Here is a 26,886-nt window from a genome sequence, read left to right on the forward strand (position 1 = left end):
CAGTGCGCGAAGTTTACGCTGAGCGACAAACAGCATTTTGAAATGGAATGAAACCCATCGACAGCACACTATTCAAAACAGGAATCGAACGTCTCCTACCCCCCTCCCCCCCTCCCCCCCTTAAGTCACAGGCTCCTCCAACAGTGCAACACAATAAAACAGATACACAGAAAAAATAGTGCAAGTCAATACAAAAAGAAAAATAGTAAAAAGTGAAATAGTGCAATAAGAGTCTACAAGGGATTGGAATATGATATATTAGACAAATTATTTCTAAGTAGCAGCCAGATTAATGCTATGGATGTTATTTCAAAGTTCAGGTGTTTAATAGTCTTATGGCCTGTGGGATGAAACTGTCCCTGAGTCTGGTGGTTTTAGTCCGGATGTAAGATAAGATAAGATGGTACTTTATTGATCCCAATTTGGGACATTATTTTTGTTGCAGCAGCATAAAAGACAAGGCATTTTACAATAAAACAAAACCACAAATAAACAAGAATAGAAAAAATAGAAAATATACGTGTTGAAATAGAAAATATACATGTAGATATTATATATGCAAATATACATATTCAAAAATATATGACAATGTAATATCAAATATTGAACAGATTATATATGTATAAAATGTACAGCAAGGTTGTGAGAAACTATGGAGCAGAGAGTTCTCTTCCAGCCAGAGGTGATTTATTGTACAGAGTTATGGCAGTGGGCAGGAATGTGTTCCTGTGTCCTTGTGACAGCGGAGCTGCAGCAGTCTGTTGGAGAAGGAGCTCCGTTGACTGTCCAGCTGCTGGTGGAGAGGATGGGTGGGTTATCCATGATGGACAACAGCCTGTTCAGTGTCCTCCTCTCCACCACAGCTTCAAAGGGGTCCAGCTTGATGCCGATGACAGACCCAGCTTTCCTGATCAGTTTATTGATCCTGCTGGTGTCACCGGCTCTGATGCTGCCCCCCCCAGCAGACCGCAGCAAAGAAGAGTGCACTGGCCACAACAGACTAGAAGATCTCCAGCATCTTGCTGCACACGTGGAAGGATCTCAGCTTCCTCAGAAAATAGAGTCTGCTCATCACCTTCTTGTACACAGCGTCAGCGTTGATCCTCCAGTTCAGCCCATAAGTGCACTCCCAGGTACTTGTAGTCCTCCACAACAGCCACATCCTCTCCTAGAATGCGGCTGTTGTGCCAGACGGCAGCAGACAGAACAGTTTGTGGCTGGGGTGATGGGGGTCTTTTATAATCCTGAGGGCTTTCTTTAAGGTTAACCAGGTATTTTTACTCCACTACATTTATTTGAGTTACTTTACAGATTCTGATTAATGATGTGAAATATAAACAACCCTTAAAGCAGACTTTAGTTACACCTGAGTAAAATACAGGGAAGGTGATTGTCAAGTGCCAACAATCAGGAGAGATATTTGATTGGAGGACTGGCTTATCTAAAGCCAGTTGAGTAGCACTTGAAATGTTTTGGCTCTATGAAACCTGATGTACTTTATGATTCTGTTTTCTTCAAGCTTGTATTTTGTTTGTCGAATGCACTTATTGTAAGTCGCTTTGGATAAAAGTATCAGCTAAATGCAATGTAATGTAATGATTGTTGGTGCTTGAGAAGACTAAATATTTATCCGCAGATCCCTATAAAGTATATACATTACTCGTTATTCTCTACAAATAGTTAATTAAAAACTGTATATAATTGCTATTTTGGACATCCCTTTTCAAGATTTCAATATTACTCTAAACGTGTAATAACGTGCTTTAACCAGTAGGAGGTATGGGTTAAAAACATAGGTTAAAAAGCTGTCAAGTTTACAGTGTTAACAAAATAAAATATACTGCTGTTTCTGGTTTAGTTTACGACGGATATATTCTGTTATTGTTTTGATATTTGTAACAAAAAAGCGATGGAAAAACCCCACAGCAACACAGAAAAGATGGTCTTAACATGAGTAGTTAATAAAAAACAATAATATCAAAACAAATTATTACTACTAACTTTATTGTGAAATTAAAACAGAACGGTAAAAGAATAGTTTCCGGTCTATTTTGAGGCCAGATCTCTGTAGATAAATAAAGAACTACGACCGATGTGTAATATTTACAATGCATTCATGTGATGACTTTCAAAGAGTAAAGCAAGCACTGCTGTATAAAGTATGATTTATCTTTTACGAAACGTTTTTTTTTCATATGGAATGCAGTTGGAGGTCAACCAATCACAGAGCTTGAGGCAACGCGGAACAATAGCTGAGGATTCTGGGTAGTGTAGTGTCTTCGGCCATCCTAAACTGAACAAATATTTGTTTCTCCGAATCGAAGGGGAAAATTACAAAAGCATTGCACACAACTTAAACCAATCAACCAAAGGGAACAATCTATTTGACACAGCTGAAGCTCTGGCCTTCCTTAAAAACTAACTAATTTAATTAAAATCACAGTTGTATTACACACAATGCACTGTTTTTTGAGAACAAAAATTCGTAACTAATGCACCATAATACATTCTGACGAAAAATAAAAATGATTATGAATACAAATAAAATAAAAGAAGCCTCCCGTGACTTACTACAAGCTATAAAGTAGATTTTAAAAACGTTTTATAGAATAAAAGCTCACTGCAGGACGTTGTAGAAATGCGTGTGTGCACCACGACAAAAAAGCCTCATTCACTTTACATTGGGGTTGTTTGCGTGGTGCCGACACGTAAATGTAACAAAGTTCGTGAGTCCACCACGCAATGCGGTGTTAAGGAGTCGTGGTGCAGTCACGCATTCTGGTGAGATCAGGTTGGAATATTCATATACATATGCTGGCTTCCATAGGGAAGGGCATACTTGTAGGTTTTACTTAATGACTTAATCTGTTTCTGGCATACCAAATAGTACAGTACTGTTTTGTATATATATATATAATGTAATTTCTCCTGTACATCTACCAACCAATATATTTAAATAGGATTATTCGATCCATGGACTTGGTTTGTAGTGATAACCCCTGGCAATGACCTTATATTTCATTTTAGTGACCAGCACATATTATGATTTTCCTCTACTGACATTTTGAATCCACAACTCTATATTGTTGATTGATTTCTGTTAACATTTGAATACACAGGGGCAATCCATCATCTGCGTTTACACATCACATACATGTTCCTGTTTTATTTTTTCCAAAAAGTACTTTTAGAGCATCTTCAGGGCAAGCAGCACTACGTCACATCAGATAAATTCTTCATGGGCTTCAATGGCTCTCTAGATAAAGAGTGTTTTATGGTTGCTTGTATTATCCTCAAATAGTGGTTTGTTTAAATAACAATAATAAATATTGGAAAAAAGGGCTGCAAAAAAGGCATATATAATATATATATATATAATATATATATATATATATATATATATATATATATATACACAGTGGGGCAAAAAAGTATTTCGCTACTTTTGTCCGAGTTTCCATGAAGGCAGCAGTAGCTCACACCTGGCGCTAATCAGCGGATGATTGGCTGGGCGGCTCTTAGCAGCTTCAGGGCTCTGCTGCGCTGTGTTTGTAGACTCCTCAGATCAACATGAAGCTGCCAGGACTGCTGCCTGGATTTTTACTCCTCTGTACTTCCTTGGGAAGCTCCGAGGGGTCTCACCCTAAACCGGCATGCCGCTATCCACCTTCACAGTGGTGTCGGTCCCTGGAGATAGCAATAGCATGCAATGTGAGTAGAACCATATTTACAGCTGTCTATTTTATTCCTGTAGCACATGGGGTCATGGCATAAAATGCTTCGCTATTGTAACACAAAGAAAGCTGAATGCTCCTGTAAGACAATAACAGTTGTTTCTATGTTTGAAGATGATGATGTGAAGATAAATAAATACAATTAAAGCTAAATATGGAGAGGGGTTTTACTATTTCTGTTATTTATCTGTAAGTGGGATGTACTTCTCTCATTTTTGTTTCTTTTGCTGTTGAACTTTGATGTGTCTTTTTACATATAGTTTATTAGAATAAAATAGGAACATACCAGCCAAACTATATGTTTTACTATTTACTTTCCATCTTTTCGGTCGTGATGGCCTGCTGTATTAATTATCTTATAGTATGTGAGAATTCATAACAGTAAATGTCCTCAATATTTGAAATGTCAAACAACTTTTCTTCATCTCATGAATGAGAAAATAGTTGATTTAGTCTAACACTTTTTTCCATCTTATCTTTGAAAAAGGGAATTCTGGTTTATTTAATAGAACATGTGTTTTAAATATGATGTAAACATGTTTGTTAGCAGCAGCATTGTGATAAACATGAAAACTCCCTGTCTGTGATTTAAATGAGAGTCATGCCTTAGAAATTGAACAGCAGTGGTTCTTCATGTGACCGGACAAACGCTTAATCAGTTTAAAGTTGGGGGCGGAAAGGCAAAACAGTTTTATTATCTTTGAAATAAGGCCCTTGGCTCGTGTTCAATATGCTCATTGGAGAGGGTCCTAAAAATACGGCTTGGAAAAGCAAGTAGTAGCTGTAAACAGTTAATCAAACGACCTTTAAATGTTTTAGTTCAAAAACTATACTGTTGAATTAGTTTCCATTGTAAAAAAACACAGGAACTTTCCTGATCTTATCTCATCATTGACAAAAAGCATACCCAGTTGTATGATGTAATATCATTAAAAAAATAATAATGGTGTTTTAATTTGGCATCAGTTACAAAAAAACGTATTTAACAACTTTTTACTTGTAATTTTAGCTTATTTCCAATAAACTATCTGTGACGATTTATGAAGAATATATTGGTTTAAATATGGCTTAGCCTTAGATCATCACAGCTGTATGTCTTTTATACATTTGACACATGTCATCCATCTATTTCTGTTTCCAGGTTCAGAAGCAGTGTATGGAGTTAAATGCTACCAGACCGAGCCGGGCTGTTCCTCCTGTGTCCGTCACTCTGTACTATGAGATCTTGTGTCCAGGCTGCAGAGGCTTCATCTCCCAACAGCTCTTCCCCACCTGGACGATGCTGCAGGACATCATGACCGTCACTCTGGTCCCCTATGGGAACGCCAAGGTACCCTGATCCTCGTGACCTCGTCCTCTGTAAATAGCTATAAATACAATCATACAGGGACGTGCACAGGCATTTTGTGGGGCGGGAGCTCAAGTGAGAAAAAGGGCACTTCCCATAATCACTTATAAAAAAAGTTGTAATACCCTCACACTCACGCAATTGTTTAATACTCAACAGAATTCTACAAAATAGTCAGTTAACACAGACAATGGTCTTCTTTAGTATTCACTAAGCACAATAGTAGACAACAAACTAGTACAATTAAATTAATTAATTATTAAATGAGCAGCCAACAATACAAATTATGAAGTTACTGTTTAAGGACATTACAGGCAAAAAGATCGGTTTTTCACGTACTTGTACATTTTGTTATTTTGGTCTATTTTGCTTCCATGTTTTCTTTCACTCTAATGGAAAGAAAACTTCCAAAAAACATATATAAATGGTGTTCGTTTTACTACCATGTCTGAATTCACCTATAGATTTAAAGCTAATCTGCATATTTAAACATAACATTTAAGGGGAAAATACTGACTTGACGTAAGTAACTATCTGGGGAAGTTGTGAGGTGATATGCTTTTTTGTTTGTTTTTTGTTTGTTTTCACCTGCAATGCCTTGGTCACTGCATGCAAATTAGCGCATTTTAATTAAGATAAGAGATAAGATAGTACTTTATTACTAGTGTACTAGTTAACGCCTAATTTGCATATCAATGTGGCGATTGTGATGTTATTAGATACACATTTGACTGTATTCACCTTTAGTGTCTGTCTCCCCTTAAGTACAGTAGGCTACATTAGCCTGTATGCCCATGATACATTTCCTTAGCTAAACCTTGAGCTTATTTATCCATTAGCTAGTAGCCTACCTAACTTAACTATATTTGTTTTTGTCCATCCATCCATCCATCTTCTCCCGCTTATCCGTGGTCGGGTCGCGGGGGTAGCAGTTCCAGCAGAGAGCCCCAAACTTTCTTTTCCCTGGCGACATCAACCAGCTCTGACTGGGGGATCCCAAGGCGCTCCCAGGCCAGCGAAGAGATATAATCCCTCCACCTGGTCCTAGGTCTACCCCTTGGTCTCTTCCCAGCTGGACGTGCCTGGAACACCTCCCTAGGGAGGCGCCCAGGTGGCATCCTAACTAGGTGCCCGAACCACCTCAACTGGCTTCTTTCGACGCGAAGGAGGAGCTGCTCAACTCCGAGTCCCTCCCTGATGACCGAACTTCTCACCTTATCCCTAAGGGAGACACCAGCCACCCGGCGGAGGAAACCCATCTTGGCTGCTTGCATCCGCGATCTCGTTCTTTCAGTCATGACCCATCCTTCATGACCATAGGTGAGGGTAGGAACGAAAATGGCCCGGTAGACAGAGAGCTTTGCCTTCTGGCTCAGCTCCCTTTTCATCACAACGGTGCGGTAAAGCGACTGCAGTACCGCTCCGATTCTCCGGCCCATCTCACGCTCCATTGTTCCCTCACTCGAGAACAAGACCCCGAGATACTTGAACTCCTTCACTTGGGGTAAGGACTCATTCCCTACTTGGAGTGGACAGTCCATCGGTTTCCTGCTGAGAACCATGGCCTCAGATTTGGAGGTGCTGATCCTCATCCCAGCCGCTTCACACTCTGTTGCGAACTGATCCAGTGAGTGCTGAAGCTGAAGACCGATGAAGCCACATCATCTGCAAAAAGCAGTGGTGCAATCCTTAGTCCACCGAACTGCAGACCCCCCCCCCCCCCCCCCCCACGACTACGCCTCGAAATCCGATCCATGTATATTACAAACAGGATTGGTGACAAAGCGCAGCCCTGGCGGAGGCCAACCCTCACCGGAAATGGGTCCGACTTACTGCCGAGGACCCGGACACAGCTCTCACTTTGGGAGTACAGAGATTGGATGGCCCTGAGTAGAGACCCCCTCACCCCATACTCCCGCAGCACCTCCCACAGTAACTCCCTGGGAACTCGGTCATATGCCTTCTCCAAGTCTACAAAACACATGTAGACCGGATAAGCGTACTCCCAAGCCCCCTCCAGGATCCTTGCGAGAGTAAAAAGCTGATCCGTCGTTCCACGACCAGGACGGAATCCGCATTGTTCCTCCTCAATCTGAGGTTCGACAATCGGCCTGACCCTCCTTTCGAGTACCTTGGAGTAAACTTTCCCGGGGAGGCTGAGTAGTGTGATGCCTCTGTAATTGGCACACACCCTCTGATCCCCCTTTTTAAAAAGGGGGACCACCACCCCGGTCTGCCACTCCTTCGTCACTGTTTCCGACTTCCACGCAACATTGATGAGACGTGTCAACCATGACAGTCCCTCAACACCCAGAGCCTTCAGCATTTCCGGGCGGATCTCATCCACCCCCGGGGCTTTGCCACTGTGGAGTTGTTTGACGACCTCAGTGACCTCCCCCCGGGAGATTGGTGTTGATCCCCCGTCATACTCCAGCTCTGCCTCTAACATAGAGGGTGGAGTTGTCGGGTTCAGGAGTTCCTCAAAGTGTTCCTTCCATTGCCCTAACACTCCATCAGTTGAGGTCAACAACGTCCCATCCTTACTGTACACAGCTTGGATGGTTCCCTGCTTCCCCCTCCTGAGGTGTCGGACAGTTTTCCAGAACAACTTTGGTGCCGCCCGAAAGTCCTTCTCCATGTCTTCTCCGAACTTCTCCCACACTCGCTGCTTTGCCTCGGCCACGGCTGAGGCTGCTGCCCTTCGGGCCTGTCGGTACCTTGCAACTGCCTCGGGAGTCCCCCGGGATAACAAATCCCTGAAGGCCTCCTTCTTCAGTCGGACGGCTTCCCTGACCACCGGTGTCCACCAGGAGGTTCGAGGGTTACCGCCCCTTGAGGCACCTAGGACCTTGAGACCACAGCTCCCCGCCGCGGCTTCGGCAATAGAGGCTTTGAACACCGACCACTCTGGTTCAATGTCCCCAACCTCCACAGGAATGCACGAAAAGCTCCGCCGGAGGTGCGAGTTGAAGGCCTCCTGAACTTGGGCCTCCTCCAGACGTTCCCAGTTCACCCGAACTACACGTTTGGGCTTACCAGGTCTATCCAGAGGCTTCCCCCGCCACTCGACCCAACTCATCACCAGATGGTGATCAGTTGACAACTCCGCCCCTCTCTTTACCCGAGTGTCAAACATACGGCCTCAGGTCCGATGATACGATAACGAAATCGATCATGGACCTTCTGCCTAGGGTGCTCTGGTACCACGTACACTTATGAGCATCCTTATGTTCGAACATGGTGTTTGTTATGGCCAATCCATGACTAGCACAGAAGTCCAGTAACAAACCACCACTCCGGTTCAGATCAGGGGGGCCGTTCCTCCCAATCACGCCCCTCCAAGTGTCTCCATCATTGCCCACATGTGCGTTGAAGTCTCCCAGCAAGATTAAAGAGTCCCCTTCAGGAGCCCCATACAGGACTCTTTCCAGGGTCTCCAAGAAGGCCGTATACTCTGAACTGCTGTTGGGTGCATAAGCACACACAACAGTCAGAGTTTTCCCCCCCATAACCCGCAGGCGTAGGGCGGCGACCCTCTCGTCCACTGGGGTAAACTCCAACAACGAAGCACCTCCGGCGCCTCCGACCTTGAGCAACTCCGGAGAAGAATAGAGTCCAACCCCTATCCAGAAGTAAGGTTCCAGAGCCGACGCTGTGCGTAGAGGTGAGCCCAACCAGATCCAACTGGTACCGCTCCACCTCCCGCACAAGCTCCGGCTCCTTCCCCCCCCAGAGAGGTGACGTTCCACGTCCCCAAAGCCAGCTTCTGCCGCCCGGGTCTGGTCCGTTGAGACCCTCCGCTTTCACTGCCACCCTTCTGGCAGCGCACCCGACCCCATCGTTGTTTCCCGTAGGTGGTGGGAGGGAGAAGCGGAGGTGTTGCCCACGTTGCCTTTTCGGGCTGGGCCCGGCCGGGCTACGTGGCAAGCCCGGCCACCAGACGCTCGCCGACGAGTCCTCCTTCTGGGCCTGGCTCCAGAAAGGGACCCCGGGCTTCCTCCGGGCCGGGTATCCTCACATCTTGTTTTTCCTTTCATGAGGTCTTTTGAACCAATCTTAGTCTGGCCCCTTGCCTGAGACCAATTGGCCATGGGAGACCCTACCAGTAACACAAGGTTCCAGACAACACAGCCCCCAGGTTCATCAGGGCACACAAACCTCTCTACCACGGTAAGGTGCTGGTTCTTCAGAGAGGTTTGTTTTTGTCTTTTGGCTAATTAGCTGTAAGCTGGTAGTTTAGTAATTTATTCATCACCACTCACCTTCAGAAAAGCCGGCATAACATGGGACAGTAAGGTGGGAGGTGCTGCTACCTGTCTGTCTGAAGTGACTGCCGATGTCTGCACCACTGTGCGCGAGACGTGGAGGGAGGGAGGGAGGGTAGAGAGAGCATCGGAACTTCAGTCTAATCTCCCGACCTGATATTTTTATTTTGTATTAAATCAATATCTTTTTGGAAAGGGAAACTGTGCGCAAACACCAGTAGATATATATATTCATTAATTTATTTAAAAAGGGCACTTTCTCTGGAGGAAGAAAAAGGGCAGGGGCTCAAGCCCACTTTGATGTCTGTGCACGTGCCTGCAATCTTATGCAGACTAATAGTTCAAACTTTTCTTTTAGGAGCTTCCATCAGTGAATTCTCCCTTCACCTGTCAGCATGGAGAGCCTGAATGCAGAGGGAACATGATTGAGGTTTGAATGTTTCATTACGCACACTGTCATTTTTTAACAGTGCAACATGCTGACATGAGGTTGATTGATGTGTTCCTCAGGCCTGTATCATCCATTTAACCGGACACTCAGCCTTTCAGATCATCTACTGCATGGAGTCTGCTGCAAATGTCCTGAATGCTTCCCAGCCTGTGAGTATCTACAGCAGGGGTAGCCAACACGGTGCCCGCGGGCACTTATTCGCCTGCAGGGGCATCGTGAGTCGCCCGCGGGGCATGTTCTAAAAATAGCTCGCCAAGCAAATGTAAAAAATACACAAAACAAAAAAGGAAATGTAATTTAAAAGAATCTACCCTATGCATAAACGAAACCTCAATCATAGCAAACTCTATCTACTTACTACAACTCTATATCTATCGAACACCCCTCCTCCACCCCCACAATGAATATCGACCAATCACGTTCTTGCTTGATTTGTGGGACCAGCGTTGCAGTCGGGAAGAAAAGCAATGTGGAGCGGCAGCTCACCGATTCATAAGGAGTGTGACTGTGATTTTCCTTCTGGCAGGATCTACACAACACATCAGCCCCATAGAGTGCCACAGTGACGCGTCCTAAAACCCGGAAGTAAGTTAGCCTTTTACCACTTCCGGTTCCTTCGACAAAAACCAATGCAATTTCTCCGGAGGAGTTTACTTCCGGGTTTTAGGACGCGTCACTGTGGCACATGTCCCCCCCACTTTTCAAAATCCCGTTTGTGTCCCCCCACTTTACAAATATGTTTAATATTATTTTTTAACGCAAGCCGTCATCGCCACGGAGGAGCACACAGCCTCTGTGAGTGAGACAGAGAGAGCTAGGGAGAGCACACCTTTATCTATTTAATATAGTTAACGTAAGAAATCATTCCAATGTGTACTATAGGACAGTAAAAAAACTGTTTAAAAGGAGAGTGATTAGTAAAATATGCATAAATAAAAAGAAAGAATGCTAACTAGGTAAGATAAGAATAAGCTAGTTTAAATTATTTGTTATTGGTTGTGATCATATTCTAAAGATTATTGAAAAGTATACACCTCCCTTTCATTTTGAGTGTTGAGAGCTGTATCCATAAATTAATGTTGTGCTCAAAGTGCACCAGATTAATGCATTTAACTTCAACATTTAAAAAAACATCTTCCCGGGGGTGCATGCCCCCAGACCGCCCTAGAGGAGGTGAGGCCCGTCCGCCCCCATATAAAGCATGTAAAGCAATACATGTTCTTTTAGTAAACACTGAAAACGGGTCCCACAGACCCAAACAGCACACAAAGGTTAAAGGTCAGCATATAATAATGTTAAAATGTGCTAAATATATACACTGCAAAAAACAAAAAAAAGAGGAGTAAAAGTAGCTCACGACTTGTTTTATTATTTGAAAGTAGCTCTCATCCTAAAAAAGGTTGGTGACTCCTGATCTACAGAATAAACTCGAGCTTTGTCTTTTTTTTGCATACTGTAAGGTGCTGTCAGATGAACAAGCAGGGCTTTATATTTCATAAAACTCTGGACCCTGAAACTGTCAGTAAAACATTGAGAAAGGTCCAGCTATAGCTCTGTAAAACTAAACCAATGTGCTATACTTTTTTATTGTTGAATCATAAAGTAGCTTGAAAAATAAATAAATGTACATTTCTAGCACTCGGGTGACATTCAAATCAAGTTTTATTTATATAGCACATTTATAAACAATTTTTGGTCGAGCCAAAGTGCTGTACATATAATAAAAATAGCCTACAGTAGAGACACTTTACAGCAAATACAACAGCACAGATTGTTCAGAAAAAAAAACGACACCCTCTATCCTTAGACCCTCACATCGTACAAGGAAAAACTTCCAGAGAGAACTCACAGTTTAAGGGGAAAAAATGGGAGAAACCTCAGGGAGAGCAACAGAGGAAGGATCCCTCTCCCAGGACGGACAGACGTGCAATAGATGCCGTGTGTAAATCGAAGAGATAATACATTTTACAGCATATAGACCACATTGTGAATGCATACATGTAATTTGTTATTAAGTCACACAGAAGCTGAATCCACTCTTAAAACCTTAAAGCTAAATGTTTATATGCAGCTCCTCTGCGTTCCAGTCAATTCTCTTCAGGGATTTCAGGCAGTACAGACTTTTTGGTAAATAGTGACTCTGATCATCTGGTCAGATTCTCTGTACATAAATATCGGAGTCACTTTTCGTAAAATCCTTAATAGATTTTTGCTTCGTGAAGCTTACATACAGTGGGGCAACAAAGTATTTAGTCAGCCACCAATTGTGCAAGTTAAAAAGATGAGAGGCCTGTACTTTTCATCCTAGGTATACCTCAACTATGAGAGACAAAATGAGAAAAAGAAATCCAGAAAATCACTGTCTGATTTTTAAAGAATTTATTTGAAAATTATGGTGGAAAACAAGTATTTGGTCAATAACAAAAGTTAATCTCAATACTTTGTTATATACCCTTTGTTGGCAATGACAGAGGTCAAACGTTTTCTGTAAGTCTTCACAAGGTTTTCACACACTGTTGCTGGTATTTTGGCCCATTCCTCCATGCAGATCTCCTCTAGAGCAGTGATGTTTTGGGCTGTCGCTGGGCAACACAGACTTTCAACTACCTCCAAAGATATTCTATGGGGTTGTGATCTGGAGACTGGCTAGGCCGCTCCAGGACCTTGAAATGCTTCTTACGAAGCCACTCCTTCGTTGCCCGGGCGGTGTGTTTGGGATCATTGTCATGCTGAAAGACCCAGCCACGTTTCATCTTCAATGCCCTTGCTGATGGAAAGAGGTTGTCACTCAAAATCTCACGATACATGGCCGCATTCATTCTTTCCTTTACACGGATCAGTCGTCCTGGTCCCTTTGCAGAAAAACAGCCCCAAAGCATGATGTTTCCACCCCCATGTTTCACAGTAGGTATGGTGTTCTTTGGATGCAACTCAGCATTCTTTCTCCTCCAAACATGTCTAGTTGAGTTTTTACCAAAAAGTTCTATTTTGGTTTCATCTGACCATATGACATTCTCCCAATCCTCTTCTGGATCATCTAAATGCTCTCTAGTAAACTTCAGACTGGCCTGGACATGTACTGGCTTAAGCAGGGGGACACGTCTGGCACTGCAGGATTTGAGTCCCTGGCGGCGTAGTGTGTTACTGATGGTAGCCTTTGTTACTTTGGTCCCAGCTCTCTGCAGGTCATTGACTAGGTCCCCCCGTGTGGTTCTGGGATCTTTGCTCACCGTTCTTGTGATCATTTTGATCCCACGGGGTGAGATCTTGTGTGGAGCCCCATATCGAGGGAGATTATCAGTGGTCTTATATGTCTTCCATTTTCTAATAATTGCTCCCACAGTTGATTTCTTCACACCAAGCTGCTTACCTATTGCAGATTCAGTCTTCCCAGCCTGGTGCAGGTCTACAATTTTGTTTCTGGTGTCCTTTGACAGCTCGTTGGTCTTGGCCATAGTGGAGTTTGGAGTGTGACTTTTTGAGGTTGTGGACAGGTGTCTTTTATACTGATAACGAGTTCAATCAGGTGCCATTAATACAGTTAACGAGTGGAGGACAGAGGAGGCTCTTAAAGAAGAAGTTACAGGTCTGTGAGAGCCAGAAATCTTGTTTGTTTGTAGGTGACCAAATACTTATTTTACCGAGGAATTTACCAATTAATTCATTAAAAATCCTACAATGTGATTTCCTGGATTCTTTCCCCCATTCTGTCTCTCATAGTTGAAGTGTACCTAGGATGAAAATTACAGGCATCCCTCATCTTTTTAAGTGGGAGAACTTGCACAATTGGTGGCTGACTAAATACTTTTTGCCCCACCGTACCTCCGAATTTTACCACCTAAAAACTTTATTACAAGAGTATAATATTTCTCTAATTTGCTTACTAATGAGTGAAGACCAGTAACTTTTTTTTTTAATAAAAAAAAATCTGATGATTTGGTAGGAGCCATAGTAAGAAGCTCTGTAAACTATTGACATAAAAAGTGAAATGTTCCTTTAGAAAACATCAACAAAAGTAAATTAGTCTGCACATGCTAACTTTACTGTGTCAAAAACTGCATGGGCGGTGGTTTCAAAACATATCTAAACCTTTTTAAGACTCCTGCTTTTATCTATGGATATATGTGTTTCTCAATGTGTGTGTCAGTGTCTCCAGCTGTACGCCCCCTCCGTCTCCTGGGCGAGGGTCTCCTCCTGTGTGACGGGCGATCTGGGAAACCAGCTGATGCACGCCAACGCTGTCATGACCAGAGCACTGAGCCCCACTCACACACACGTCCCATGGGTCACCTTCTACGGGGTAAAACGCACACAGCTAATAATGATGGGTACAAAGTGTTACCTAGACACAAAGTAATGCAGTTCTTAGTTCCACTTTTCTTGACCAGAAAGGTAGAATACGACTTTTTAATTATTTCGTCAGAATATTTGAGTCACTACTCGAATATAAAGACTGATCTGCAGAGGAGATGATGATTCTGTCTCAAACTATTTTAAAGGTTTAGTTTAGCAAGGACTGTTTTGCAATTGTTCAACCCCATACATCTTTTTGTGGTTATAAGTGTTGTACAATGTACACACTTTACTTAAAGTTCTCTGTTTGTTCTCACATTGAGAAACCGTCACAAAACCCCTTTCCCCCCCCCCTCCTGGTTGAATACAGTTTACTCATTCCAAAGGAACATTTTATAAATCAACATTCATTCTACTGAATGTGTTAATAATTCTGCAGCACATATTCAAAAGCTGTGCAAAGCACTGTAAACTGTGAGGTTAAAATGGTATCTAATTTGGATGTTCTCCATTCTATTTGAAGGTCAAATACTTATCTTATAAAATACTCAGAATCATGATACTGTAGTCTACTGCTGGATGTGTGTCTGTAATGTATAGCTGCTTTAAATGATTTAAAGATCATAAACAGTTTGTGTCCCAGGAATACACAGAAGATAACGAGGACAAGGCAATGTCATCCCTCTTTAGCTTGGTTTGCCAACTCTACAAAGTAAGGACTATATTATTTATATATTTGTCTTGTTACTGTGACTGTACTTTGGTAATTTGGTTACTATCAGTGCTGGGAGAAGAATTCTTATAAAAGGATGCCAAAGAGGGAGATAGTCGTTCTGCTCAATCTGACGATGTGTATCAGAACTAAAATGCAGGTTTTGTTTGTTTGAATATTTGTCAGTTATTAACCTGTGTGTGTGTGTGTTGACTGTGTGTGTGTGTTGACTGTGTGTGTGGTGACTGTGTTTGTGTGGTGACTGTGTGTTGTGTCTTCAGGGTGTGAAGCCTCCAGCCTGCAACGGAGCTCCGGTCAGACTGAACAGAAGCTTCTGCTGATCACAGCGGCAAATAATAACATGCATAACGTACCAAACGACATCAAAATCATGTTTAATATAGTTGATAACTGTGGATGCGAGATCATGCAGTGTGGTTTTATTTTGAAAGTGGAATACATACGTGTGACATGTACCATAGTTCTTTAATTTAGATTTCTTCCACTTGAAAAAAACGTTTTGAGTCGTAAAATAAATAAAAAAATTATTAAAACGCATTGATGGATTTTCATATTATTTATTGGCATTTTCAATTAAAACACCCTGAACTCGAGTCTTTTGGCTTAGAAGGAGAAACAAAAATAGTTATTTTCTTTGACAAAAGAAAACATTGGAGTGGCAGGTGTATACGTTTTAATGTATACTTTTTTAGGCTCCAGAACATAAAATCAAATGTCCTATGATACAGTACTTTGTCTCGACAGATACTTTTGAAGAATACATATCTTTTTATAGAGGTTTGCACGACACAGAGAAAACAGACGGCATGAACATTAATGTTGGCAGTATCAGCGCGACACAACAACAGAGACGTTTAACACTGTACAGTATGGCACTGATGTCTTCCTGTAAAGAGCCACTGCTGTGCTAACATGCCGAGCTAACGCCAACAATCACTGAGATCTGAAATCTACTGTTAAATATTTAAAATCACCAAATTGTTACAAATGCCATGCCGAACTTGTATGTTTGGCATATTTCTATTTTTTGGGCTGTGTCTTTGTAATTTATGATGTAAAATATAGAACAGTGTTTTTACTTTATTGATTCTTTTTGGGATGTGTGTGAAGCTTTGTTTAACTGTTTAAAAACTACTATAAAAAGAAAGCTTTACTTGCCTGTTCTGCATGAAGATAGAGGAACTTTGAACAACATCTTAAAATGATCCGTCACTGTGCCAACTACTCAAGCTTAAGTTTATTGCATATTTAAAAACGTATCTCTTCCTTTGCTTCAGGAGAGCTAGCTAGCTAGCTTTACTGTCACAGAGAGGAAAGCACTAAATTAAAGGAATTTTCTTTTATATTTTTTATAACATTATACAAAATACTACATTTCTGTTGGTCTTAGCTCCTGTTTTTATTTCAGTCAAAATGTAACTAACTTGAGACTGTGCTTTTTAAACCGATGTTAAGCAGGAACTATAACTTCATAGCAGTGTGAGTTGAAAGGCTTTACTGCACACAGACATTTGGTTCCAAGAGCCAAAGCTGGAAAAGGGAGAGGTAGCTTAATGAGCCACAGAGCAACTTTTAATAATTAGGTCTACATCTTTTTAGAACAATCTTTATAGCTTTCCAAGGGCAACTGCTTTAGGCAGAATACAGATTAAAGAATGTGCAGCATTTGGATTTAGAATATGAATGTTGTCAATTCAATATAAAACTATCTGGGACAACCCTAATAACTTCTTCCGATTTGTTGAGATTTTATTATTTCCGAAAGCCCGGGATGGAGCAGTTTTATTTGATTTTTTTCAGAACTGTAGATCAAACGATGCTTTGGCTCGGCATGTTAAAACAGCATAATGGTCCTTTAACAATAGGCTCCCACCACTTCTATCACATGTAAGGCTGATCAGTAAAGCTTACTAGCTGACTTAATGAAATACTGTTTTCTACGAGTGCCTGACCAGGAAGTGCATCATATCTCTGTGTAGTGCGTGCTGCTTCCTGGTCTTTCGACCTCAGCGACTCCTGAAACTACATACATGTTCAAGTTGCAGCTATCTGGTTAGGACAGGGCTGCACAGACTGATCATGAGCTGCACAAAATCTAACGGATGGTCGGCTTTAAATACTGGCAACACGTATCATTGGTAAAAACTAACTCTATAAAGTCCTTGACTTTGATAAAATCTCTTGTGTAAAAATGTACAGCATTGTAGGCTGGCAGATGATCGTGTGTTTTCAACACTTCTGGCACACAGTCATATCAAATGAGAATCGGTTTAGTTTGATTAATTTCTGTTAGCAACGTCTGATCTCTTCATCAGAATTTGTCTGCAGGGCAGGAAAGGAACAGTATGGTGACTTATCTGGAAAGATTGTATCCAAATGAACAATCTGTTTGTTTAGTTCCAGAAAATAAACAATCTTCAGCATGATATTAATTTTGAGGTGTAGAAATAACAAAATGTCCCAATCACTGGATTCATTTTATGATATTTCATATTTGTGTTACTGTCAACAACCCCCATGAAAAGATAAAAAAATCAACAGCTGTCGATAGACCTCTATTGTTGTGCCGGAAATATTCAAAAGACATCAGTGAGCTACATTGAGAGACATATTGCTTCATTATGGGGATGTGCACTAGCTTATTTGAGATCAATCCTGATCCACTGTCCTGCTGTTGGACAATATAAATATCTCATTAATAATTGTATAATATTGATATATATTAATACATGTTTAATCAGATAAAAGAAGTCCAATAGTTATGTTTGCTAAAAAAGTAGAATTAAATACAAATATTTGTATTTAAGACACATTTTTAAAAATGCTCTCTGTGCTGAGAGCCGCAGGAGGAAAGTATTGAGAACATTTAGTCTTTTCATGGGATCTGCTCACAACAAGGAAACTGTTTAAATAACACCAGCAATGTCCTTCAAAGTGTGAGTAAGAAAATAATCATCTGTTTCTGGGCTGCTGTCAGGCAAATATGAATTAAGGTTATTCTCACATGTTTTGTCTACATCATAATAATTTGTAGTTAAGCAGATCATAAGTGGGAACAATTTCTAATCTTACATCAGAGACAATACTTTGTTGTTTCAAAAAGGCAGCTTTGGATTTAAATCTTGAACCTAGGATAAACTTAGAGAACATTGCAGTAATACATTTGCCTTTAAAAGTGCAAACCATGTGAATATCTTTTATATACCTGTTATATATTTCTTTTTTCAATAAATGGTTTAATGGGTTCCTTAAGAAACTGAGGCAAAAAGTAGACTAACTATTTATTATACTTAGACCACCAAAAGGTTGTGAATTTTGCTGTTGGTCCAATCATTTTGTGAAATTGTTGATAATCGCTGATTTTCCTGCCCTGCCTTGTGGAGAGACGTGCCGTGTGATCCTCAGTCGGCCTGCAGTGGACGAAGTCCTTTGAGTGACTGAAGAGAAGAGCTGAAGGGCAGATACAGTAAAGTGCTACTGTGGACCGGAGGCACCCTGATAAAAAATGCTTTTTAAGCACATAAACACAGACAAGACCAGCACAAATGTACAACAAGGAACAGTTTGAAACACTAAAACTATGACACCATTTAAAATCTCCTCAGGTAAAAAAATAAAGCCCAAACTAATTATACAGGTGGTGTCTTTTACATCTTCAACAGGCGAGACTGGGGTTCAGGCTTCTTCAGTGTTCAATCTCTGTGCTGTTACAATCAGGTTTAAATATATACTAAGTGATTGCTTCATTTGCCAAATTCTCTATTAAAGGGTTTTAATTAAATGCAGAGACACGCCGTTAAACAAAGTCTCAGGTGTGTCTCTAGTTTGGAGGTAAATCAAACAGGAAAGACAGATGTGTTCGAGGGTGAGGGGAACCCACTACATCCATGCTACATTAGATTTCCCTTCATACCCTGAGGTTTAGGTCCTTCGACTTACTCTCATCTACATCCTGTATTTGGTAAAAATAATTCATTTCTCACATCATTCTCAAACAAAGAAATCATACTCACTTATTCCAACAGTAATTCCATATCCAAACATTCGAAACTATGGTGCAAAATATATGATATATATAAGACCCTGTCAAACCATGGCATCCTCATTCTCGTGTCTGAATGTCACAATCAGTTATTTTAGAGGAAGACATTTCCTTTTACCTTTTGTTCATGTTAGAGTGTCCCACCTCGGCTCCACTCACTCTTCTTCCTGGTTAAAATGCAGCAGTCTTTGTCTGGGACACTCTGAAGCTACAACAAAGCAGGACGGACACAATCAGGCACCCAAAGAGAGGCTGAGACGATTCATCTTGTCGAAATATAAAATAAAACAGGGGAGGGAACGTCCCTCTGTGCTCCAGAGCGGGTGTCTCCAGTGTAAAGGGACTGTAGTGATTTTACAGACTTCATCGGTAGAGGCCTGCCCCGCCCCCGCCTTTCCTCATCCCGTCTCCTGTCTCTCGGGGGAGGGGGGGGGGGGCAGGTGGTGCTGGTTGTTACGTCCCCATACGAAGGCACGCCACCCCCTCCCCCTCCTGGCTCAGTTCTCGGTCCCTGTCGGCCCCCTCCCGTCCCGGGGAGGCCAGCGTCCTGTGGGGGCTCCGCACTGACATGGTAGCCGGGTTCCGGGACGGGTGAGGCGAGGGGGGGCGGTACCTGCTGCGGGGGTCTGGGGACAGAGAGGGGGAGGAGGAGTCCCGCTGCCGCTCCCCACCTGACTCCTCCTCCAGGGGGCTCTCCAGGTCAGACTCCACCTCCTCCTCCTCGTCCTCCTCTTCCTCCTCCAGAGTGAGTTCAAACTGGAACTTGTCCCCTCCTGAGGAGACAGCCCCCCCCGCTTCTACAGCTCCTGGCAGCGCCTCCACGCGGTGCTCCTCGGGGCTGGTGGGCGAGGGGCTGCGGGGGATCATGCTCTGGTACCAATCCCTGTTGTCCTCCAGGGTGTCCAGGATGTCCTGAGCGTCAGGGTGCACCAGGTCCGCCCATGTCTCCCACAGAGGGTGGACAACGTAGTCAATGAAGCCCACCTGGTCATAGAAATGATATATCATTAGTAGAAATCATAAACACACAAATATGACAGGATGAGTACAATTCTGCTTACTAAAGAAAAACGATGGTAAAATGACGTTTTCAGTTCCTCAAGGACATTTTGGATGACTCTGAATGTCTTACCATTTATATTAATATTCTCATTGCTGACTTTTATCATTCTTATTTGTTATAATTGTGACCGTCATCACACCGCACAATAAAAGAGATACAACTTTGATATTTTCTCCTGTCATGTTTCCTGCTGAACTTGCCAGCAGTCAAAAACACAGAGGATGTGATTTCAACACCAACTGTTTAGTTGAGACAAACGCCTATATTAACGTCATATGATTAACAAATATCTTTTTTTTGGTAATGTAATTCAAAGATATACTGAGAAGTAATATCCTGACTAATATGTAAAACATTAACAACGGAGTTCTGTATTTAAATGCCTGATATATTAAATATTCAGGATTTTTGTTCAGGTAACGATGATGTGTTCATAATGTAAAAGATTGAAAGGACCTCGTTAAAAATAAAGATGAACACTAATGTTTATTTTTAACTCCTTGAAGTTTTAAACATTTCCGTCGTTTCCCTACATCCCAGTGTGTCAGTGGTTACCTGGGTCTTCTCTACGGAGGCGTTGTGTTTGTCGCACATGGGGCTGATCTCCATGCCTTTGTCCCGCTCTCGGTCTCCCTGGGTGAAGAACTCTTCCATGATGCGGTCCGTCCACTGGCGGTAGATCTCCAGCGGTTTGGTTGGGTTGCTCAGGTCGGCACAGTGGACCATGTTCTGCAGAACCTGGAGGAGAGAGGCTCAGTCAGACTCTGTTTCCAAACCTCCACCACAATGACTCAGGACAAACAGGGGTGATAACTTCAGAAATATAACGAGCATTTCTTTGACTTTATCTAAAGACATCTTAACCCTGTACTACAAAGTCGTATTAGAGCCATTGTAGTTGTCAGGGGTTATTTTCCATCAAAACACTTTCTGAACTTAACGTTTTAAATGAGAATTTACAAGGAAAGAAAATAGATTATAAACTCTTTAGTTTTTGAGATGGTGCTGTGATCAAACCTTGATTAGTGAAGTGAAAAGGTTCTTTGATAATAAACACACTTTTTCAGATTTCTCAGAATGTTCTGAGTTTAATCTCAAAATGGTTTTTTTACATGCTCATTTTTACTATAAAAACTTTGGAGAACATTTTACTCTCGTAAACTTGGGATTTTGTGACTTGATTCTTGAAAATGCAGGGTTTTTTTCCTCCTGAGAATACCCCACTGCCCTGATCCAACACAGATTGGTCCAGCTCAGTACAGATGCAATGACCCCTGTGTCCAGCAGGCAGCAGCACCTTCACATTAACCCTCTGCTACACACTGTACCAACAGCTATTCAGTTTGTTGTGTGTGAAGGTCAGTGTGGAAACATCATGTGAAACATGCTGCTGCCATGTGTGGGATCTATGGTGACGGAATACATATTTGTTTTGTCTGCATGATGTTATTTAAGAAGTGTGTACTTACTGAATGAGTTTACACATGTGTCTGTGTTCTGATTTACAGAAAGGGGCGTACTCACACAGCCTTTCACAGTTATGATGAGGATTGTATTTGTTTAGTTTGTTTTTACTCTAAAGGAAGCGAAGGGAGACATTTGTAAAATCACTATTATTATTATTGTTCTTTTTTCTTTTTCTTTCCAAGGAAATGGGGAATAGGAAAATAAGCTGTATGTGATGGTTGATATGAAAGTCACTGTTTGAAGGAAAATGTACGCCGTACACGATTTGTATCATTGTCTTGTAATGTACTGTCGAATGTCATGTTTTATGTTATTTGTGGACCCCAGGAAGATTAGCTGTTGTTATGCACCAGCTAATGGGGATCCTAATAAACAATAAACTCACCTGGATGCGGTCAGAGTAGTTGTCTAGCAGCAGGACGCCCAGACTGGTGACCTTCTTGGTCTCCACCATCGTCTTCATGTCCGCCAATAAGTTCATGTGTTTGGACATGTCTGTGGCGAGCACCTAATAAAGAGATTCAACACATTATCGACTGAATGACTCACGCTTCCCATGTGACCTGTACATGCGGTGTATATATGAAATGAGTCTTTTTGCAAAAGTATGTGAGCTTACTGACAGATAGGGGTTAATGTTATTGTGCTTCTCTTAAAATATATTCACCTTTGCAAAGTGTTAATACATTTGATTCTAAAAAAACAACAGAGATGGTATTGTCTGTTAGCTTCACTGCAGCAGTAACTGAGTTATACCCCTGGCCCTGGATCACAGCATCTCTGTCCCCAAGTGAAACCTTAACAGTCAAGTAATTTATCAGTGTGATATTCTACTGTGGCTATACATAAAACAGAGACAATTATAAACCTCAAAATGTGGCTGAAAACAGCATTATTTAACATTTTCCCATCAGCGGCTCTAAATCTAAAGCTACAGTACAGTTGTGTTCGAGCACACATGAAAAGGATATCACCATGAAATAAGTGCAGCAGTCTCACCATGTCGATCACCATCTTTCGGAGGGATTCTCTCTGTTTCTTGCTCAGGTTTTGGAAGATGTCACAGTTGTCTTCTTGCAGCAGTTTGAAGCCGACAGCGAGGTGGTGGTTCTCCAGCACCGAGGCATCGTTGTACATCAGCGCCAGCTCTGAACCTGCAGAGATGTGGGTGGAAACGGTCAAAACTGTATAATGGGAAACCTTAATATCATTTGTATAGTTTAGCATTCTGAGTTAGAATAATAGTCGAAACAAATTATACTCAAGTAAAAGTTCAATCTGTAAGAATATCACTTGATAACTGAGTGAAATGACAAATTGGACTATTCCAAATTATTTAAAAGTGTCTGAACATTTCCTGAATGTCTGATGTGTTTTATTATCCATGTTTCTTAATGTCGTTTTTTAATTGTTCCTTCATTATGTTACTGTAGTACTCTATGTGCCTTTGCAAATTAACACCCAGGCAACAAATTAAGTGTTTTGAATATGAAAAGTGATTTATAAATGTGTATTCATGTATATATTTGTATATAAAACATTTAACGTCTTTAAAATGTTGTCACATATTAAATTAAGATATTAAAATGCTGGTTGAGATCATCTGTGTTCTCTTCTTAAAACATTGTAAACTTTTCTTGAGATAATCTGAAATCCCTCAGGTGTATAAAACCTGTTGATTGGTGTGTGCAGAGACAGAGGAGAACCTACTTGTGTTGATCAGGAACTGGTTGGTAACTCCTGGATGGTCGACATCATGGATGGCAGTAGCAAACAGCACAGCCATGATCTCCAGGTCTGTGAACACCGCCTGGAATAGACGAAGAACGGAAACATTGTACATTAACCATCTCGTATTTTGACAATGAACATGAAGTAAAACATCACCATCTTCCTCAGCTCACCTCCAGAGCGGGGGTGGACAGGAGCACGTGGGTGGACTGCACCACGTCCGCTGCATGAATGCTGTTGTGATAAGCTACGTCTGCATGGTAGTGGTCCTCCAAGGTCATCATTAAGGTGATGAAGGTGTCCATTGGGATCTTAAAGGTTTTCAGAAGGTCTCGCTCCTGATGAAGAGGAAGAGGAGAGAATCAAAGTCACATTAAGGATACATTTTCTCTTCTGTGGTGTAAATTCAATTAACGGAAAGTTACATTTAGTTTTTTCTGCAACCAGCAGACTCTTGGTGTGTCACAGTGGGAGTAAAATACAACTTCATAGTGACAGTTACTTCCTCACTGCAATTTACATCCTGAATCATGTAAAAAAATATATAATCTTAACTTTCTTTCAAGGGTATTTTCAGTTATTGTCAATAATAAATACAACAGTTACTGTGCAGGGATTTATTTTTCATATTTTCTCTTCTGTGTCATACCACTTTTGCATAAACCCACACATGCTGACAGCTGACCACATAACATACGCTCAATTAAAAGTTAACATTAAAGTAAACAATAATGGAAATAAAAAAAGAAAGAATAAATAAAAATGACTTCCCCATAAATAAGAAAGAATAAATAAGAATACACATTTACCCTACAGGGATTAACAACTTTTTTTTGTTAATAATACAAAAAGGTGACAGTTTACCAGAAGCTATATACTAAATTATGCATAAAGTTAATTTTATAGACAACAAACAGTAGGGGCACCACATTCTGTAAATCATGGGATTAGGAGCAAATGTATAACCTTGAACTTTTATAATGTATTACATTCTCATCAGAGTTTGGGCTGTGAGAGATCCTACCTGGAAGATGGAGTACATGATCACCGTCAGAGGGCGGTTTCCGGAGAATTCTGCTATCTTGAAAACATCCAGACCCCAAATATTAATGTCCTCGACCTCCTGGAGAAGGAAAACAGGACATCTATGAGACACAGGGCGTTTCTGTGTGTGTGTTTCTCAGTGTGTGTCTGTGTGTGGGTTTCTCAGTGTGTGTCTGTGTGTAGGTTTCTCAGTGTGTGTCTGTGTGTGTTTCTCAGTGTGTGTGTGTGTGTGTGTGTGTGTGTGTGTGTGTGTGTGTGTGTGTGTGTGTGTGTGTGTGTGTGTGTGTGTGTGTGTGTGTGTGTGTGTGTCTGTGTGTGGGCCCACCTTTGCCAGCAGGCTCTCGTGTGGTATGCTGACTCCAAAGCGAGGGATGCAGGTGGGGGCTACGCTGGGGCTCTGTGTGGCCTTTTTCACACCAATGATCTGTGACATTGGCCTCTTCTTCTTCTCCTTCTCCTTAGAGGGTGGAGAATGGATCTCCACGTCATGTTGTTTCTCTGCAACATGCACAAACAGACGTCTTTAAGTCATTTAAATATCAGACTTTACTTGATTTGCTCTACTTTAGCTCCACTGTCACAATGTCAGTAGGATAGAGTCTGATTCAAGCGTGTGTTCACACCGTCTCTGTGAAATAATTGCAGCAAGTTAAGAGATCTTAAATCTCTGTTGGTGTTTTTTAATATATGACCTCTTCTTAAATTGAACAAAATATAACGTTGTGTGTGAGAAGAGCAAGTATTCATGCACACATATTGAGGAAATATGATCGTACTCTTGCTTATATGCTCATAGGCTGTCAATCAATAAGAGGACAATGTTATTGTCGTCGTCTGTAGGCACCTGCAGCTCTACGACTCATCGTCAGTACTGTACAGAGACTGAACAACAGAGGAAAGGGCTTGATGAAAAGTGAGCCAAGCCATACAACTACATGGTAAGTTCTGAAAGTAATAATTACTTGATTCATGTTTTTGGTTTACTAATTCATGCTTGTATCCATTCCCATTGGCTGATAAGGATTATTGTTTGCCAGTTTTGAGTTCTCTCAGACTTCTTTGTGTAAACACACCTTGATTCTTCTATCACCAGTACAATTACTAACGGTATTATTAGTGCATCTGCTAACTATTGCTGCAACCTTTGTTTATACTATTATTCCGCTACCAACATCAACGCACCGATAACCGATATTTGTAATATGATCAAAACTACTGATAATAAAAACAACAATTATTCAATGAGCATTTCTTTAATCATGCTAGTTTCTACTGCTGGTACTAGAACTGCTAGAGCTCACATTGAGACTTGTATAACGAGTGACTGCACCAGCTAATATTTATTATAGAAATGCACCTGCTACGACTGATCATTTAATAATACTGCTGCTGCTGCTGCTGCTAACATCAGCCTGAATTACAATAACTATCCAAACAGTTTAGAGTAGTTTTAAGCAACTTGTACCTCTTCAAACTAATACAGTTATAACTATGCCGCTGCTGTTGCTACTGCTGTCACTAAAACTGCTAACACTGTACAACAACAACACCTAGCACAATACAATTTCATGTAGTTAGATCCACAGCTAATGTGCATTACTGTACATACAGTAGGTCACATAAAGTATGTGATATTATGTAACCAATTTGTTTTGACTCAGTGTAAAATGTCCGTAAAATGTAAATTGCAATGTAAAAAGAAATAATGAAAATTACAATTAAATGTAAGCAATGCTCACGTACGCAGTTTAAACTGTATATAGACCATGGATGAAACATTACCAACAAACAGGAATTATACAGGAGGTATAATGAAGCACACCTGCAGTATAAAGCTGTTTTGTCCAAGCACAGCAAGGTGTAGATTAATAAATATGAACGGACTACATGGCAGAAGGTGCAGAACACCTGTAGTGGAAAGCTATGATGAGTAAAAGCTGTCAGCTTCTCAGTAGCACGAAGCGCTTCTCGTGTTTTTCCAAACATGGGTTTAAAAAGGCTTCATCATGTCTGGAGATTTTTTTTTCTCAAAACAACAGTGAACCTTGTAATCCTTTCAGCAAAAACACGAAAATCATGAAAACAAGGTTTCCACGGTCAGAATCAACATAATCGCCATATGACTTGTTGACACAGAGGTGCTGTCCCAGCAGACACGATAGTGAAAATGACTCATCCGTATTTGTACAAACCGAGGTAATAATGATCCCATTTTGACATCCCAAACAGCCTTTACCTCACGTCCACACGTCATCCTGAGTATCTCGCATCTTTTTATTAGCACGGCAGGAATGATTGTTTGAACGGTATCCAGATATGAACGCAGTTATAAGCACACGCCACCGTAAGGATGCAGAGCGACCTGAGTGGCAGCGTCACACGAGGCGCTGTCTGGCCTCCCTCACCTCTCTCACAGTGCCTCCTCTTCCTCACACCCAAAGCCATGGTGTTCATTTCCAAACGCGGCAGGGCTTGATGCTGAGGCACTCATGTCAGAACGGCAGCCGACTGGCAGCTCCGTCCTCCTCCAGCTGGACCTCCATCCTGCCGACGCGGCTGCTGAAGACTGAGCCTCCTATTGATGCAACACGCCGTCTAATAATATTGCACCCTGTTGCTACGACAACGCCACACAATGTGTCCGGGAATGCTGTCTATCGTCGCGCCTCCTTCTCTTTTTGGGAAGGAAAAATCCTCACCTTTCAATCCCTCTCC

General features: G+C 41.5%; 2 protein-coding genes across 11 annotated transcripts in view; one reads left to right on the forward strand and one right to left on the reverse strand.

Moving 5' to 3' along the window:
- The first annotated feature begins 3,524 nt into the window (after positions 1-3,524).
- LOC117445204 (gamma-interferon-inducible lysosomal thiol reductase-like) lies at positions 3,525-15,326 on the forward strand. Of its 3 annotated transcripts, none has more exons than XM_034080688.2 (7): positions 3,525-3,711; positions 4,876-5,064; positions 9,706-9,777; positions 9,858-9,947; positions 13,946-14,098; positions 14,735-14,803; positions 15,085-15,326. In XM_034080688.2, the coding sequence occupies exons 1-7, from the start codon at positions 3,571-3,573 to the stop codon at positions 15,142-15,144; spliced, it is 774 nt and encodes a 257-aa protein (XP_033936579.1). In that variant the 5' UTR covers positions 3,525-3,570; the 3' UTR covers positions 15,145-15,326. The 3 variants fall into 3 exon arrangements, with proteins under 3 accessions (XP_033936579.1, XP_033936578.1, XP_033936580.1); XM_034080687.2 differs by having other exon boundaries at positions 14,723-14,803; positions 15,085-15,175; XM_034080689.2 differs by lacking the exon at positions 14,735-14,803 and having other exon boundaries at positions 15,085-15,170.
- A 600-nt stretch (positions 15,327-15,926) lies between these two features.
- The window catches only part of LOC117445202 (3',5'-cyclic-AMP phosphodiesterase 4C-like), a 168,307-nt gene continuing 157,347 nt past the window's right edge, over positions 15,927-26,886 (reverse strand). For 6 of the 8 annotated variants that reach the window (XM_034080679.2, XM_034080678.2, XM_034080682.2 and 3 more), the window contains 8 exons: positions 24,497-24,669; positions 24,152-24,250; positions 23,301-23,465; positions 23,107-23,206; positions 22,396-22,550; positions 21,782-21,904; positions 20,485-20,667; positions 15,927-19,850 (listed from right to left, as the gene is read on the reverse strand). In XM_034080679.2, the coding sequence (XP_033936570.1) occupies positions 19,320-19,850; positions 20,485-20,667; positions 21,782-21,904; positions 22,396-22,550; positions 23,107-23,206; positions 23,301-23,465; positions 24,152-24,250; positions 24,497-24,669 (1,529 nt within the window). In that variant the 3' untranslated portion in view covers positions 15,927-19,319. The remainder of the gene's footprint in view (positions 19,851-20,484; positions 20,668-21,781; positions 21,905-22,395; positions 22,551-23,106; positions 23,207-23,300; positions 23,466-24,151; positions 24,251-24,496; positions 24,670-26,886) is intronic. The other 2 variants (XM_034080681.2, XM_034080686.2) reach the window with 1 other exon arrangement.

This window comes from Pseudochaenichthys georgianus, chromosome 4 (assembly GCF_902827115.2).
Source record: "Pseudochaenichthys georgianus chromosome 4, fPseGeo1.2, whole genome shotgun sequence".
NCBI classification, from domain to species: Eukaryota; Metazoa; Chordata; class Actinopteri; order Perciformes; family Channichthyidae; genus Pseudochaenichthys; species Pseudochaenichthys georgianus.